This window comes from Emydura macquarii, unplaced genomic scaffold, assembly GCF_026122565.2.
Source record: "Emydura macquarii macquarii isolate MOO-44397 ecotype Brisbane River unplaced genomic scaffold, CSIRO-AGI_Emac_v2 contig_1214, whole genome shotgun sequence".
In the NCBI taxonomy this organism is placed as follows: domain Eukaryota; kingdom Metazoa; phylum Chordata; order Testudines; family Chelidae; genus Emydura; species Emydura macquarii.
This window is the reverse complement of record NW_027131351.1, coordinates 76139-92672: the sequence shown is the minus strand read 5'-3', so window position 1 is coordinate 92672 and position 16534 is coordinate 76139. Positions and strand designations below refer to the sequence as shown.

At 62.1% G+C, this 16534-nt stretch overlaps 1 protein-coding gene across 2 annotated transcripts; it reads left to right on the top strand.

Annotated features, from left to right (window-relative positions):
- Window positions 1-7610: 7610 nt before the first annotated feature.
- Window positions 7611-16104, top strand: KCNN4 (potassium calcium-activated channel subfamily N member 4). Of its 2 annotated transcripts, none has more exons than XM_067546991.1 (8): window positions 7611-8095; window positions 9761-9856; window positions 11117-11526; window positions 12006-12135; window positions 12223-12333; window positions 13088-13206; window positions 13286-13355; window positions 13755-16104. In XM_067546991.1, the coding sequence occupies exons 1-8, from the start codon at window positions 7895-7897 to the stop codon at window positions 14184-14186; spliced, it is 1569 nt and encodes a 522-aa protein (XP_067403092.1). In that variant the 5' UTR covers window positions 7611-7894; the 3' UTR covers window positions 14187-16104. The 2 variants fall into 2 exon arrangements, with proteins under 2 accessions (XP_067403092.1, XP_067403091.1); XM_067546990.1 differs by lacking the exon at window positions 7611-8095 and having other exon boundaries at window positions 9744-9856; window positions 13755-13932; window positions 14257-16104.
- The last annotated feature ends 430 nt before the right edge of the window (window positions 16105-16534 follow it).

Here is a 16534-nt window from a genome sequence, read left to right as displayed (position 1 = left end):
TGACTGAGCCAGGAGAGAACCTTCCCTCTTATCCCATAACAGGTTACTTTCCTTCAGAACCTTTGGTGAGGGACCTTGTCAATGGCTTTCTGAAAACCTCAGTACACTATATCCACTGGATCCCCCTTTGTCCATGTTTGCTGACTCTTCAAAAATTCTAGTAGATTGGAGAGGCATGATTTCCCTTCACAAAAGCCATGCTGACTCTTCCCCAACAAACTGTGTTCTGCTCAGTGCCTGCTAATTCTATTCTTTACTATAGTTTCACTCAATTTGCCTAGTTCTGAAGTTTGGCTCACCAGCCTGCATTTGTTGAGATCGCCTCTGCATTTCAGGTGGGGAGGGGAGAATTCGTGGCTGAGGTGGGTGAGTGGGCGAGTGGAGGTTTCAGGATCAGCCCAGCCGGTAATGTCTGAATGACTCAGAAGCCCCTGTACCTGCCAGAGACTCATCACATTAATTATTAACAGCAACTGAAACGTAGTGGCCTTGGGAATTTTTAGGCGGGACAGGGGAGTTTTCCAAGCTTGGATCAGAGCAGGGTGGGGGAATAACAAGCAAAATGCCAGGGTGGGATTCAGTTCCTGGTGTCGCTTTCAAAATGAATACGTTGAATGATCCTAAACCCCCTGATCAGACTCGCTCTCTGAAACTGGACTAGCTCAGGCAGATTAAGCCCTCATGTGGCCAGGCTCTTTGGGAATAAATGGCTTTAATTCAGTTTCGCTGAGTCCCTCCCAAAGTGGAGTGATTAGTTTGGGCTAATGTGGCCTGTATCCCAGCACAGAGGCGGTGGGAGGGGGCTAACCCAGAGCTGTGCAGGGCCGTGCCCCCAGGTGAGCTGATCCCTGGCGAGGGTGACCAGACAGCAAGTGTGAAAAATCAGGACACTTTCTTTTTCGGGGCGGGGTGGGGTATAGACGCCTATGCAAGACCAAGTCCTAATATTGGTCACCCTCTCCCCGGTCACCTGCTTTACTTCTTGTCACCTGCTCGTCCTAACTCACCTCTGGGAAGGAATCACATCAACCTTTCTGAATGGTTTCGCCCTTTCATCGAATCATAGAAGATTAGAGTTGGAAGGGACCTCAGGAGGTATCTAGTCCAACCCCCTGCTCAGAGCAGGGCCAACTCCAGTTAAATCATCCCAGCCAGGGCTTTGTCGAGCCTCAGCTTAAAAACCTCTAAAGATGGAGATTCCACCACCTCCCTAGGTAACCCATCCCAGTGCTTCACCACCCTCCCAGGGAAAAACTTTTTCCTAATATCCAATATTCATCCTGTCCTTTGCTCCCCCGTGGCAAAGGGACCCGATGCTGCCGTGTGCTAGGATCCCGCTACCTGACCCTGGCGGCGTTAATTACCTCGACAACCTCATCAAGCCCCAGCAGCCAAAAAAAAAAATCACACCCCAAAGGGGGAAAAATCCTGAGCTTGAGAGAAAAAGTCCTGTGATTTGAAAGCACCCTTGAGGGCATTTATTCGCTGGCTGGCTTGGTTTTTTTCTGCGGGGGCCGTCAGGTCACGTTCCAGCTCTTCTACGCCGCCACAAGAGCTGGCGTTGCATCTTTTATCCTTCCCCACGAGACCAGCCACAAGAGACACGTGGATGTGGCTGAGGTCTGAAACAAGAGCATGTCCCTCTTGGCCCGCTCTAACCAAAGATGCAGGGGGCAGCTAAATGCAGAAGGGCCGGGGCCCGAAGGGGAGGGGGCAGCAGAAAAAGTCAGCGGGCTGAGACTCGTGGCTGGCGCTTCCCACTCGCTGAACACCAGAAGTCACATGTTTGGGTTCAAGGTATCCCCCTTTTCTTGGCGCCACACAGACGCGGCGGCCCTTGGCCCCGCGGCATTTCCAGGGACTGTTAAAGATTGACAGATTCAAACGGCTGCTGGGACGAGAGGCTTATAAACAGAACGAAGGACGCAGCCGCGCAGCTCCTGGATGAGGTCCACAAAAAGCCGGTTCCAGCATTTCTCTGCGTAGTCCGGGCCTTTCTCTGAAGGGTCAATGCAGTTCCCGGTGCCTGATACAATTCAAGAGCACAAGGGCAACTTTTCTCCTTAGCTGGCGCACGGCTTGTTCGGGGATCCCATTATTTTGGGGGCCCCTGGAAGTCGCAGTTTTAAACAACAGCCATCCGGGACCCCAGGGGCTCGTTAGACCCCCTGCAAAACCTCAGATCTGGGGGGATGTAACACCGTGAAAATGTGCAGCTGTGGCAGGATTTTTGCTGTGATTTTGTCATTTCCCTGCAGGCTGAAGACTGAGCCGAGTGTAGATATTTTGGCCTTTCTGCCCATGTGTTGGGGACCCGTGAAGCTCTTTTGGTGGGGAGGGGGGGGGATTGGTGACTTGACCCAGGGTCGCTCAGGCCCGCCACCGGGAAGAGATTTCCAAGCGGAGACTCTTCAAAGCCGCCGGGCAAAAGCCGCCAGCTGCAGCGAGACAAATCCAGATGGGAAATCAGGTGCAAATGCCAGTCGGGCGCCGGATCCGGGGGACCTGGGGGGGGCTGGGGCCCTCCCACTCTTAACAAAAAAATGTGCTTAGCCGGGGCCGACTCCTACCTGCGCCTCATGGGCAGGCGCCGTGTTTGACTTGGCTCCACAGGCGAGTCCTGCTCCGGGCAGAGGGAAGCCAGCTTGCGGGGAGAGGGAGGGACACACCTGTCCCCTCCCCCCGCCCCCCCCCGGGCCCCATCTCTGCTTTCGCTGTCCTTTAGGCAGCGTTTAAATCTGCGGCTCATCCCAGCCCCTCCTCCCCCCTTCCCAGGAGATTCTGGCACCCCCAGTCGCCAGCTGGAAGGGGCCTGCTCCCAGGCCCCCCAATGGCACCAGAACTGGGGGGAGGCAGGGGGCCGGGTCCCCCCTGACTTTTTAGCAAACGAAACATCTGAGTTTGCCTGACCAACCTGATTGCCTTCTCTGAAGAGGTGACTGGCTCTGTGGACATGGGGAAAGCGGTGGACGTGCTATACCTTGACTTTAGCAAAGCTTTTGGTACAGGCTTCCCCAGTATTCTTATCAGCCAGTTACAGACGTATGGGTTGGATGAACAGACGACAAGATGGATAGAGAACTGGCTAGATCATGGGGCTCAACGAGTAGTGATCAACGGCTCCGTGTCTAGCTGGCAACCGGTCACAAGCGGAGTGCCCCAGGGGTCGGTGCTGGGGCCGGTTTTGTTCAACATCTTCACTAATGCTCTGGAGGATGGGGTGATGCACCCTCAGCAAGTTTGCGGATGACGCTAAGCTGGGGGGAGAGGTAGACACGCAGGAGGGCAGGGATAGGATACAGAGTGACCTGGACAAATTGGAGGATTGGGCCAAAAGAAACCTGATGAGCTTCAACAAGGAGAAGTGCGGAGCCTTGCATTTAGACGGAAGCATCCCATGCACAGCTACAGACTGGGGACCGACGGGCTAGGCAGCAGTTCTGCAGAAAAGGACCTGGGGGTTACAGTGGCCAAGAAGCTAGATGTGAGTCAGCAGGGTTCTCTAATTGCCAAGAAGGCTAATAGCATATTGGGCTGCATTAGTAGGAGCATTGCCAGCAGATGGAGGGAAGTGATTGTTCCCCTCTATTCTGCACTGGTGAGGCCACATCTGCAGTATTGTGTCCAGTTTTGGGCCCCCCACTGCAGGAAGGATGTGGACAAGTTGGAGAGAGTCCAGCCGAGGGGGGGCAGGATTTTTAATCTTGTCTTTGGTGGCGGGGGATGGACGGACGCCGGTGAGGACACGGCCCCTGGTGTGGCTTTCCCGGGAGTTCACAGCTCTCAGCTGCCCGGCAGAGATCAGTCCAGCGACCTCCACTGGCGTGGCCCCGCTCACTGCGACCCTCCATCTGCTTCGTCCGCGCCGGCTCGGCTGGGGCGCTCGGGCGTCTGGGCCACCCCCTGTCTTCATGCACCCGACAAAGTGGGTTTCTGCCCACGAAAGCTTCTGCCCAAATAAACCTGTTAGTCTTTAAGGTGCCATGGGATTCCCGCTGTTTTGGCCCCCCCCCCCATTGCTTTTGGGGCAGCTCGCTGGGGGTCTTTCCCGGCGGGTCGTGGGAGGACAGGTCTGGCCTTTCCGGCAGAGGCGGCGGAGTGGGGTGGGGGGCCGAGGCCGAGCAGCATCCGAGAGGCGCTGGCCTGCGTCCGCACTGCAGAATGGCTGCGCTAGTGTCTGCTGAGTGGTACTAGCCGAAGGGGCAGCGTGATCCTCCGACCCCGGCCAGCCAGCTGGAGCTAAATGCCTGCCCACAGGAGGGGCTTGTGGGGGGCGGGGCGGGGAGCTGTACACTTGAGTGGCTTTTGAGGGCCCTGCTGGGAAGATGAGACAGGACCCCTGGGTTCTCTTCCCAGCTCTGGGATGGGAGGGGAGCCTAGTGGGTCAGAGTGGGGGCCTGGGAGCCAGGACTCCTGGGTTCTGTCCCCATCTCTGCTCTATGACTCTGGGCAAGCAATTCCCCCCTCGACTCAGTGTCTGTTTCCAGCGGTGCACAATGGGCTGGCAGCTGGCTGAGCCGTGCCGGCCATGGGGACACACAGAGGGGTCGAGCTCTGGGCATTTCTGAACCAGCACCTGCCCTCCCCCGGCAGGCACTAAAAAGTCCCTTAAAAGAAAAATCTTACATAGGAAATTAGGAGAAATTGGAGCCAGGGCAGCTGCACTTCCCCAGGTGGCCACCAGTGGGAGACATTTGCAGACCCTAGAATAATGTATTGACACCTGTCCCCACCCTGGGGCTGGATCGGGGTTGGTATCCCCTACGGGGGAAAGGTCCCGTGTCCCATTCCCCACTCCCCTGAGACAGCCAGTTCCCGCCCTGGGGCCAGATGGGAGCCAGCGCCCCCTAGAGGGGACAGGCCCTGTGCCCTGATGTGATTTAAGCTGCTCTGGCGTTACGTTCATTTACACTCGGTTCTGCTTTACCTTCCCCTTTCCTCACTCACCCCTGGGCCAGGGGCTCTTAACATGCCAGATTTAACGAGGCAAAGGGAAATTTAAAAATCCATATCCTATACCCCGCACTGCCTTCCCCTGGAGGAAGATTCTCCTTTAATTTATCATGCATTTCAGAGCAGCCGGAGGCCTGTTTTTACCCCTGGCTGTTGCCAGAAAGCCACAAGAATGAGCCAAAGCCTGGAAAACGCCACGGAAGAGACTTCAGGGGTTTGAGCTATTCGGCTCATCGAAGAGACGAAGGTTTCCGAGCGCAGAGGGCTGGTAAATGCAGCAGCCCACGGCAGAACGGGAGCCGGCGGCTGGAAGCAGAAGCGAGATGAATTCAGCCTGGAAAAAAGGTGCAGCTTGTTAACAGAGGGAATCAACCCTTGGCGCCAGTCACCAGGGGACATGGGGGGGGTTTCCATCCTTTGGAGTCTTCACAGCAAAGTTGGGTGTCGTCGGAGGAATCAGCGCTAGCTCAATGACCAGCAATGGGCTGGACGCGGCAATCACTGCCTGAGGGGATGGATCCTGTGCTGTGCAACAGGTTGTGTGTGTGTGTGTGTGTGTGTGTGTGGTTTTTTTCCCCACTTTCTCTGCCGGAGGTGAAATCTCCAGGCTTCCTCTGAGCTCGAACTGTTCCTGGATCCGTTCCAGCTCCCTCCCCTGCCAAGGAGAAATGAACGATTACGTGCATTGCAGAGGTGTCTACAAGTTGTAACTGAGATTAGGTCCCCCATTGTGCCAGGTGCTACCCAGACACAGGCCCTGCCCCAGCTGGGATCAGAGTCCCATCGTGGCAGGCACTGCAAAGACACAGCCAAGGACAGTCCCTGCCCCGAGCACCCACAGTCTAGCAGAGATCACCATCCCTAGTTTACACAGAGGGAAACTGAGGCAGAGCGAGCGGCCCTGACTCGCCAGCGGGAGGCTTGCGCTGAGCTGGGGATAGGAGCCGGGCGTCTGGGAGTCCCTGAATCCTGTGTGTGCTTCCTGTTCCGTCCAGCGGCAGGGAGGGACGACGCCGGAGGTCACTGGCTGGACCCTGCGTCTGAGAAGGGCTCACAGGCAGCCGAGCCCGGAAAACCCGTGACACGACTCTCAGTTCCCTAAGGGCTTCTGGAGGGCCGGGGTGGGACACAACTGAGGTTGCTGTGACAGTTCTGCCGGTGCCCCTCAATCTCGACCCGCAGCCCCCTGCTAGCCCAGCCCTGGCTCCCCCTGGCCCAGCTCCCCCGGTGCAGCGGTGGGGACTGCAGGGATTTCTTCCCATGGGGGCAGGTCTCATTCTTTCCAACTCAAGATCCAGGCCCTGGCTTCCGACCCCTCCCATCCCTCCTGAAAATAGCAGTTTGTGGCTCACCCGTCCCTTTATGAATCATATTTTCTCTTCCTCCCAGTTATCTGAGCACCATTATTCACCGTGACAAGGCACCTTGGACCAAGCTCACAAAACACAGCTCCAGTCTTGCTCAGCCAGTGCTGAGATGCAGCCAGCTCTGGGGTGGGAGGCGGGGGCTGTTTATACAGGGACCCCTCACCTGGACCTGAGGTGCGGCTGCTTCTGGGGCAGGGCAGCTGGGTATAGAGGGGAACAAATACCCAGGATCTAAACCCTGGGCTGCGGCCTAGTCATGACCATCCTCCCGCAGGTGGGGGGCCAGGGCGGGGCAGGGCTGGGAACCTGGCAGAGGGAACCAGGGATGCTACGGGATGTGCCAAGGCTGAGTCAGGGGTGGCAGGGGTGACTCAGAGCCCAGCCTGTGGCATGGGGGGAGGCGGGGATGATTCAAAGCAGGTCTGATGCAACAGGCACGTGCCTGCTATGGGGCAGGCGCGGCGGTGGGGGGGGGGGGAGCCCAGGGCAGATGTAGCAGAGGGGGCAGCAGGTCAGGAGTGAGGGGCACCAGCGCAGCAGGCAAGGGGGGCCCAGGGCTGGCGCCTCCTCCACAGGCCTGGAGCTGAGAATAGCCGGGCGCCTGCCCCAGCTGGGAAACGGGGGGGCCAGATTCCAGCCCCCTCCCAGCTGCGCTCCCAGGGCAGGTCTGTGCCCCAGAGACCCCCCCCAGCCCCGGGCTCAGGAATTCACCAGCGGCCCCCCCCCGGCTGGCTCCACACCCGAGCCACGTGGGTGGGGCCCGGTGGGTGCCCCCCACCCCGCTCCCTGCGGGCGGGGCCCGGGATCCAGGTGACTGGGCAAGGAGCCCCCCCCCCGGCCCCCCGCAGCCCCTGCGAGCCCAGCCCGGCCCCTTCCCCCGCCCCGGCCCGGCCCGTCCCGGGACACCCGCTCCTCGGGTCCCGCCCCGCCAAGTAACCCCCGCCCCCGCCGCACCCGCGGGCCAGATCGCGGCGGGGCAGAGACGGGAGCGACCCGGCGCCGAGCACAGCAGCCCTCGCCCGGCCGGGGACCCGCAGCGCCGCCCCGCCGCCCGCCCGGCTCCCACCTGAGCTGCCCTGCCCCGCCCCCCTGCGTCCTTCTGCCCCCCTGCGACCCCCCTGCGTCCTCCTCCTGCCCCCCCCCGCCATCCCGTCCCCCCTGCCACCCCCCTACGTCCTTCTGCCCCCCTCCGACCCCCCCTCCGTCCTCCTTCTGCCCCCCCCGCCATCCCCTGCCCCCTCCACCCTTCTGCCCCATCTCTGCCCCTAGCACCTGCCCTCCCTCCTTCCTCCCATCCACTGCCTGCTCTGGTTCTCTCTCTGCCACGCTCCCCCCATCTCTGGGGCACCCGCCCCCCTTTCCTCTCTCACTCTCCCACACTGACTCGCTGCCCTGCCCCTGCCCCACAGCCCCCTTCGTCCCCCCCCTTCCCGCTCAGTGCCCAGCCAGCCCCCCCGGGATCGGGCCCCGCCGCTCTCACCCTGGCTGCCTGTTGGTTGCTGAAGCGCCAGCGATGGGGGGCCGGCGGGGGGCCGCTCACCCCCTGCCTGCCAGGGCCCCCCTATGCCCAGGAGATGGGGGTCAAGCAGAACCCCCCGGAAGCCACCGTCCTGCCCGTGCCGGGGCCGCCGGGCGAGAACCTGCGACGCCTGCGGCTGCGGAAGGGGCTGCTGAAGGCCGAGGGGCGGCTGGCGGGGTGGGGGCTGGCCCTGGCGCTCGGGGGCCTCCTGCTCATGGTGCTGCACACGGAGCTGGCCTGGTTCGGGGGCTGCAAGGTAAGAGGGTGATGCCCAGCCCCGACCCACAGACCTCCCTGCTTCCCGCCCCCCAGCTCGGCCGGTGCCCCTCACTCCCGACCCACAGCCCCCTGCCAGCCCAGCCCTGGGCTCCCGCCCCCCAGCTCGGCCGGTGCCCCTCACTCCCGACCCCCAGCCCCTGCCAGCCCAGCCCTGCTGGGGAACACATCTTATACGCTGAGTTGGGGGGTGGGGGGGGGCAGGGCTGGGTTTGGTTCTGCCGTGGCCAGGTGCAGGAGGCCGGGTTTGACCCGGGAAATCGGGATCAGCGACTGAGGCTCTCAGGCCATCCCGGAACTAGCCACCACGTGCTGGAATTCGGTGCCTGGTGGCCAGAGCCCAGCCTGCAGGAACTTCATTATCTGGGTCATTTATTTGCCAGGGGACTGTGGGGGCCGGGGTCAGAGCAGGGGGGCTGGGAGCAGCCAGGACTCCTGGGTTCTCTCCCCAGCTCCAGGAGGGGAGTGGGGTCTAGTGGTTAGAGCAGGGGGGCTGGGAGCCAGGGCTCATGTGGTCTTGTCCTTTCTGGAACCCAGGAGTCCTGACTCCTCGCTCTGGGAATTCTCCCACTCGAGGGGGGGTTGCTAACTTGGAACCCCCCCCCCACAGCGGCTGGACGTGGGCACTGCCTGGACCAGACCCTGGAGACCCTGCAAAAACAACCTGTGCTGCAGGGGGCGGGCTGGGGGCTCTCCCCTGACAGCCAGGGCTGGCCCTGAGGCCCCAGGGCGGTGCTGAGGGTGCTGTGCTGCAAGGGGGCGGGATGGGGAAACTGAGGCACCAAACGGTGATCCTGTGTATCGTGTCTCTGGGCGCCAGCTCCCGCCTTCTCCCGCTGCAGATCTCGGCTGGCTCCCTCTCTTGGCACCGTCCAGCCCCGTTTGCAAGGAGCAGCCAAGTCTGGCTGTTCCGATTGTTCCCAGCACAATCGCTCCCTTCACAAGGGGGTGTTGATTCTGGGCCCCGTGACAGGCTAAATATTGATCGGGTTGGAGAAGGTAGCAGCCTCACACAGGAGATCAATCCCCGGGGAGGGGGAGCTGGGAGCCAGGACTCCTGGGTTCTCTCCCTGGCTCTGGGAGGGGCGTGGGGTCTGGTGGGTTAAAGCCGGGAGGGTGCTGAGAGCCCAGACTCCTGAGTCCTGTCCGGGCTGGGTTCTGGGCACCCAGTGCCCGTCTCTCTCCGAGCGGCCTTGCCCGCGCCCTGCCCTGCTCTCCGTGGCAAATCCTCACGTTCCTCCTGGCCTCGCTCCCAGCCCGCCACCTGCCCTGACAGCGCCGTGTTTGCTCAGGGTGGGGCCGAGATCTCGGCTAAGCTGGAGGCAGCCACCTGCCCTCTGCCAGCAGAGCTGGGGGTAAATAGGCTGCTGGGACGATTCCTCCCCCCTCCCGCTCCCTGGGGGCCGGGACGGTGCCTCGGCCTTGGCTGGCAGCCGCCTTCCGGGGTCAGTTCAAACGAACCCTAAGACTTTGCACCGAGAGATACAGCGCACGTGGCTAAAACCCCCCAGAGCCCCCGGCCCCACCCTGGCTGGGGCGGGAGGGAGCATGGGGCCTTTCTCGGGGGGTGCCAGCTCCCATCCGGCCCCGGGGTAGGGAAGTGGCCAGCTGGGGGGGTTTCACTCTGTTTTCTCTCCCCCCTCAGTGGTTTGCCTATTTGTTCCTGGTGAAATGCCTCCTGTCTCTCTCCACCGCCGTCCTGTTGGCCCTGATCCTCGCCTTCCACGTCAAGGAGATCCAGGTAAGGGCCCCCCCAAAAAATGTCAGCCGGGCCTGGGTTCCAGATGGACCCCCAGGCTTGCCCCAGATCCCCACCCTTGGGGTCTGGAGGGGTCTGATTTAATCAAAGCTCCCCCAAAGTGGGTGGGGTGGGGGTACATTCCTCCCCCCTGCTGGTCTGACCTCATGGATCTAAGGGGCCCCCTCCGTATTAGCTTTTCACAAGTCTCACTGGAACCCAGGCGTCCTGGCTCCCAGCCCCCACTCCAAGCCCCGAACCGGTGACAGTCAGAGAGCGCACAGCGCCTGTTCTTCCGGTGGCTGGGGGCAGATTCCATCTAATCTCCCCAGATCGGGCTGAGTTTGAGTTTTTCTGGCTGCCCGGCAGTTGTTGAGTGAGGGGGGTAGGGAGTTGTGGGTGGGTTGGTCATGTCCCTGTGTGTGCACACGTGCACATGCATGCATAGACAGACGCGCACACAGACACGCACACACAGACAAGCACACATGCACAGACACACATGTGCAGACATGCACAGACATACACAGACACACACATGCACACGCACAGCCACGCACACACGGACACGTGGTGTCGGAGGCCCAGCCAGGCGGGTGCAGCGCCCGTGGGGCGGAAACAGGAGGTTGATTTTACAAGGGTGGAAATTTCTCGCCCTGAGGTTATCGAGGCGGGTGAGCAAAGGGATCCTGGCTGTGAGTCACCCACACACGCCTCTGGCCCAGACAGACAGACAGACACAGCACAGGGTTCAGCAGCAGGCGGTGGCAGGGACACACACAGACACCCCCCCCCCACTCCTGGGCCCTCCCTCTCCCTTCTCCATGGTCCCTGGGAGGTGGGGCAGGGGGGCTGTGACTCAGGTCCCCCCACGTGCAGCAGCTGGTTGTGGGGCTGAGAGAGCCGGATGCCTGCTCCCCCCAGAGCCCTGGGCCGGGGGTGGGGGCTGGTGTGCTCCATTGATCTGAGGATCCTCCCCCAGGCAGGGGCAAATCCCAGAGAGGGAAAGAAAGACGGAGAAGATGAAAATGAAAGCGAGAGAGAGAAGGGTGAATAAAGTGGAGAGCCCGGCCTCCTGGGTTCTCTCCTCAGCTCTGGGAGGGGAGTGGGGTCTAGTGGTTAGAGCAGGGGGGGCTGGGGACCCAGACTCCTGGCTTCTCTCTCCAGCTCTGGGAAGGGCATGGAGTCTAGTGGGTCACAGCAGGGTGGGGTTGGGAGCCCGGACTCCTGGGTTCCATGCTCTCCCTTTCTCTCCCCTGACAGATCTTCATGCTGGACAACTCCCTCCAGGACTGGCGCATCGCCATGAGCGCCCCCAAGCTGGGCCTGATCCTGCTGGAGCTGCTGGTCTGCTCCCTGCACCCCTTCCCCATGGGGGGCTCCCCCTGCCTGGCCCCCGAGCCGGGTCCCCCCCCGCCCTTCCTGGCAGGGGCTGAGACGCTGCTGTCGCTGCTGATGTTCCTGCGGCTCTACCTGGTGCCGCGGGCCGCGCTGCTGCAGAGCCGGGTGCTGGGCGACGCCTCCTACCGCAGCATCGGCTCCCTCAACAAGATCCGCTTCCAGTACCCCTTCGTCCTGCGCCTGCTGGTCAACGGCCAGCCGGGCCGGGTGCTGCTGGTCCTCACGCTGGGCCTCTGGCTCACCGCCTCCTGGGTGCTCTCCGTCTGTGAGAGGTGGGCCGGGCGGGGGGGCGGCTTGGGGCTTGGGGCATCGTGGGAAAGCAGTCAAGGGCCCCAGTGCATCGTGGGAAATTGAGCCAGTCTAGACCAAGATTCAGGATGAGAAAGCGGGCTAGTTCAGGCCCAAGTGCATCGTGGGAAAGCAGCCAGGGGCCCAAGTGCATTGTGGGAAAGCGGCCAGGGGCCCAAGTGCATCGTGGGAAAGCGGCCAGGGGCCCAGCTGGATGTTAGGAAAGCAGCTAACTTCAGGCCAAGGTGCATCACGGGAATGTGCATCATGGGGCCAGGTGCATTGTGGGATGGGGTGCTCAGGCTCTCGGCCCAGGGGCATGCTGGGACAGCGGCCAGGCGGAAGGCCCAAGGGCATTGTGAGAGGGGTCCTATTTCGGGGCTGGGGGAGGAGCTGGGGTGGGGGCAGGGCTGGCTCCATGGGGGGGTCTCTGATGCTGTTTTTGTGACCCCTCACGCTGCAGGGAGAACGGGACCGGGCACCTGGCGGGGACGCTGTGGTTGATCCCCATCACCTTCCTCACCATCGGCTACGGGGACGTGGTGCCGGTGACGGTGTGCGGCCGGATGGTCTGTCTGTGCACCGGGATTGTGGTAAGGGCCCCACCCCCGGCAGCACGGCGCCCCCTAGTGCCGCCCTGGGGCACGGCCTGGCTAATCACGTCCCGTCTCTGTCCTCAGGGCGTCGGCTGCACGGCATTGCTGGTGGCTGTGGCAGCCGATAAACTGGAGTTCAGCCGGGCGGAGAAACACGTTCACAACTTCATGATGGACATACAGTGCACCAAAGAGGTAGGGAAGAACCCAGGAGTCCTGGCTCCAGCCCGCCCACCCCGGCTCTAACCACTGGACCCTGCTCCCCGCCCAGCGCCGGCGGGACATGGCTGTTTTACAAATGTCGTTCTGCAGCTGGGGAATGACCCGGGCTGCCCCGGGCCTCCAGCCCTGTTCCCCACCCCCCGCTAGGTACTAACCCCACTCCCCCAGGTGGTGGGACGTGGCTGGGCCCCCTTGGGCTGGTTGGCCTGCACTGGCTAAGGCAACAGAAGTGCATTGTGGGAAAGCAGCCAAGGCCCTAGGTCCAGGTGCATTGTGGGACAGAGCAATACTAAGGCTCAGGTGCCCTGTGGAAAAGCACCCACCTCCAAGATCCAAGTGCATTGTGGGACAGGGGCGTAGTAAGACCCAGTTGCATTGTGGGAAAGTGGCCAACCCCTGGAGATCCAGTTGCATTGTGGGATGGCAGAATAATAAGGCCCCAGGTGCATGGTGGGAAACTGCCCGATGCTGCGACACAGGTGCATTGTGGGAAGTATGGGGAGGAACCCCAAAGCCCAGGTGCGTTGTGGGAAGGCTGGTGCTAAGACCAGCAGGTCCCCGAACTCCCCTCCAGACTCCTGCACCCAGAGCCCAATCCTAGCTCTTCCCAGCCTGGCGCCCCATGGACTCCAGGTTGGGGGGAAGGGGCAGAGTGCAGGTGCCCCAGTGCATTGTGGGACAGACGAGGGACCCAGGATCCTGACCTGGCTTTCCCCTGCCCCACCAGATGAAGAACGCGGCAGCCAACGTCCTGCAGGCGGCCTGGCTCTTCCACAAACACAGCAAGGCGAGGGCCGGGCACCGGACACGGAGGCATCACAGGCGCTTGCTGGCAGCCATCTACGCGTGAGTGACGGGGGGCGAGGGGTTTGGGGGACTGGGGTCGGGAGTGAGGGGCACGGCTGAACTGTCTCCGGTTCTGCAGGTTCCGGGAGGTCCGGATCCGGCACCGGAAGCTCCGGGACCAGGTTAACGCCCTGGTTGACGTGTCGAAGGTGAGTCCTGCCCGCGCGGCCCAGCAGAGGGGAGTGTCCGACCTGGGGGTCCCTCTGTTTCCCTCACCCCCCCAGCCCAGCTTCTCCCACCCTGGTTCCAGCTCGGTGATGACGATAAGGTAGAAACTGCAGGGGCAGAACCTGGGATGGGACGTAGCGAGACTGAGCCAGGATGGGGGCTGGGAGCCAGGACACCTGGGTTCTCTGCCTGGCTCTGGGAGGGGAGTGGGGGCTAGTGGCTAGAGTACGGGGCACCAGCTGAGCTGGTTGTGCGGTGCCGCTGCCCCCTCGGGGCTGTGATTGTGGGCCCCCCATAAGGCTCAGCCACGGAAAGGGGGAGGGGCTTCTGGCCCTCGGCCGCTTTCCCACAACATCCCAGGGTTCGTCCGTTCCCCCCAGATGCAGACGATCCTCTGCGACCTCAGCACCGGGCTCAGCGGCTCCCAGCGGGGCCTGGAGAAGCGAATCGACGCCCTGGACCAGAAGCTGGACACGTTGATGCAGCTGGTGACGGCCGCCCTGGAGGCCAGACAACCCCAGGAGCCACGGCTGCTCCAGCCCCAGGACAGCCAGACAGGTGGGCACGGTGCCCCTCACTCCCGACCCACAGCCCCCTGCCAACCCAGCGCTGGGCTCCCCCCTCTCTGCCAGCGCCCCTCACTCCTGACCTACAGACCCCTGCTCTGGGACGGGGCATCAATTTGGGGTCCAGACGCTCACGTGATTTGTGGGTGGGACTCAGTCCTCCCCTCTCCAGCTGGGAAAACCCAATGGGCGAATTCACAAGGCCCCCATTTTCCCCCCTCACCCCTTAGTCTGGGGGGGGAATGAAATTTAAAGGGCCGGGACCCCCATTTTGGCAAGGGCAAGTTGAACCTCTGTGTCTGTTTCTGCTCTGCAGGCCGGTGAGGAGGGCTGACTCGGCGTTGGAGCCCCAACCCCCCTCCACTTCCAGGGGCGCCTGCCCCATAGGGGCCTGCAGGGACTCAGCCCCCTCCCGTGACTGGACACACCAGTGGGGCTAGGATGGTGGCCAACAGCGCCACCTGCTGGCCGAAGGCCGGCACTGCAGGCTGCCTGCACTCGCCTCGGCTCCAAAGGGGGTTACACGCCGGAGGCTGGGGGGGGGCTTAGAATTGGAGCCCCGAGACCGTGCAGAGCAGCTGGGAGTGAAACACGGATGGCAGGCGCCTTGCCCGAGGGGATCCCTGCGGGGCCAGCGATCCAGGGGGTGAGACACAGGGGCCCATGTGTTGTGGCAGGGGACCCCCCACTTGTGAGGAGGCGTGCGAAGATCCAGGCTGTGGAAGGCGGAAGCGTCACACCAGTGGATCTGTGATTGTGAACAGGCGTGCGAGGGACACAGGATGCGGGCCAAGGATGGCACGTGCTTTGCACAAGGGGATCTGTGAGCGTGAGCAGACGTGCAAGGGACTGAGGGTGTGAGAGAGAAGGACAGCATGTGTTTTGCACAGAGGCGCTGTGACTGAGAGCAGGTGGGGGAGGGCCCCAGGATGGGAGCCAGAGAAGACACACCCTTTGCACGAGGGGCTCCAGGACGTGAGATAGGGTGGGCCCACGCTGTGCACAAGCATGAACAGTGACTGAGCAGATGTGCAAACGAGCCAGGCAGTGAAACACGGCCAGCCTGCACTTTGCACCAAGGCTGTGGTGAGAGAGACTTGGAAGGTGCCCGCTTTGCACGAGGGGCTCCAGGATTGCAGGCAGCCGTGCAAGCCCCTCACAACGCAAAACACAAAGCACATGGGTGTCATAATGGGGGGTGGCTAAGCGTGCAAGAGGGCTGCTAAGCGTGAAAGAGAGCAGGGCCCCCTCCTTAGACAAGGGTGTGCATGCTCACGCCGGGTGCAGACCGTGGAAGGCACAATCCTCACGTGGGGCTACTGGCTGCACGTACAGCACCAAGCGCAACCAAGGTGGATTGGTGTCACTGCCCACTCTAGTGCAGCACGAAACAGCCGAGGCAGGAAGTGGCCCCTGGAGCGTGGATTTTATTCGGTGGGACGCCAGGGCCTTGCTGAGTTCAGCCAAGAGACAAACCTGAGGCCTTAGCCCTTTGTGGGCAGAGGGACCGCCTGGTTCTTCCCCCCCCACACCCTGCCCCGTTCTCAGGGCATGAACCCAGGCGTCCTGGCCAAACCCCAGATCCTGTGGTTCCCCAAACTCCCCGTTGCAGTTTCAGCTCTGCTCTCGCTGCCCTAAGCCCCCAGGGTGGCTGCATCTCAGCACGGGGCGAGGGGCCCCTTATAAACAGCCCCTGCGCCCCACCCCAGAGATGGCTGCATTTCAGCACAGGGCGAGGGGCCCCTTATAAACAGCCCCTGCGCCCCACCCCAGAGATGGCTGCATTTCAGCACGGGGCCAAGGGTCGCTGTAGAGCCTTTGGGCTTAAAGTCGGGAACATCACAGGCAAAAATGGGAAACAGAAGTTGGGGGGATTGGAGTCCCCCCAAACGGGGTCCCCATGATAACGGCAGCCCCAGCAGGGTTAGATTGAGCGCATGAACTGCCCCACGGGGCAGCGGGGGGTGTCTCAGGAGTGACTGTTAGCTCGAGGGCAGAAACCAGCTTTGGATTCAGGGTTTGTCCAATGCCTGGTGCACAGAGTCCTGGGGGGCCGGGCGGAACAGCCGCGGCTGCCGTACAGCACCTGGCACACGGGGTCCCGGCGGTTTGATGGCCACAGATGCAGCTGCTACCTGTGGGAATAAAAGAGCTGTTTGCCACACGCCTGCCTCTGTCTCTCATTGCTCTGGAGCTTGGGGCCCTGTGTGGGGTGGGGCTCCCCCACCTGGTGCCTATTGGGGGTGTTAGAGACCCCCCCACACTTACCACTGCACAGCAGTAGCTGGGGAGATTGGACCACTGATCGGGATCCCCACACACAACTGTCCCCCCCCCCCCCCTTGTGCAGGCAGCACCCCACACATCCTTCCCGCTCCTGGCTGGGTCCTTCCTCCATCCCCCAGCCCCCCCAGAGCCACTCACCCCCAACATATCCCTCCTGCCCCCAGATCATCCCCCAAGTCCTCCCAGCCTCCCCTGCACCCCAATATCTCAGCCCATCACCCCAACTTCTCTTTCCCCCACATCACCCAAACCCTCCCTCTAGTGCCTCATGCACCCAAAACCCACCCTACTCTATGACCCATCACCCC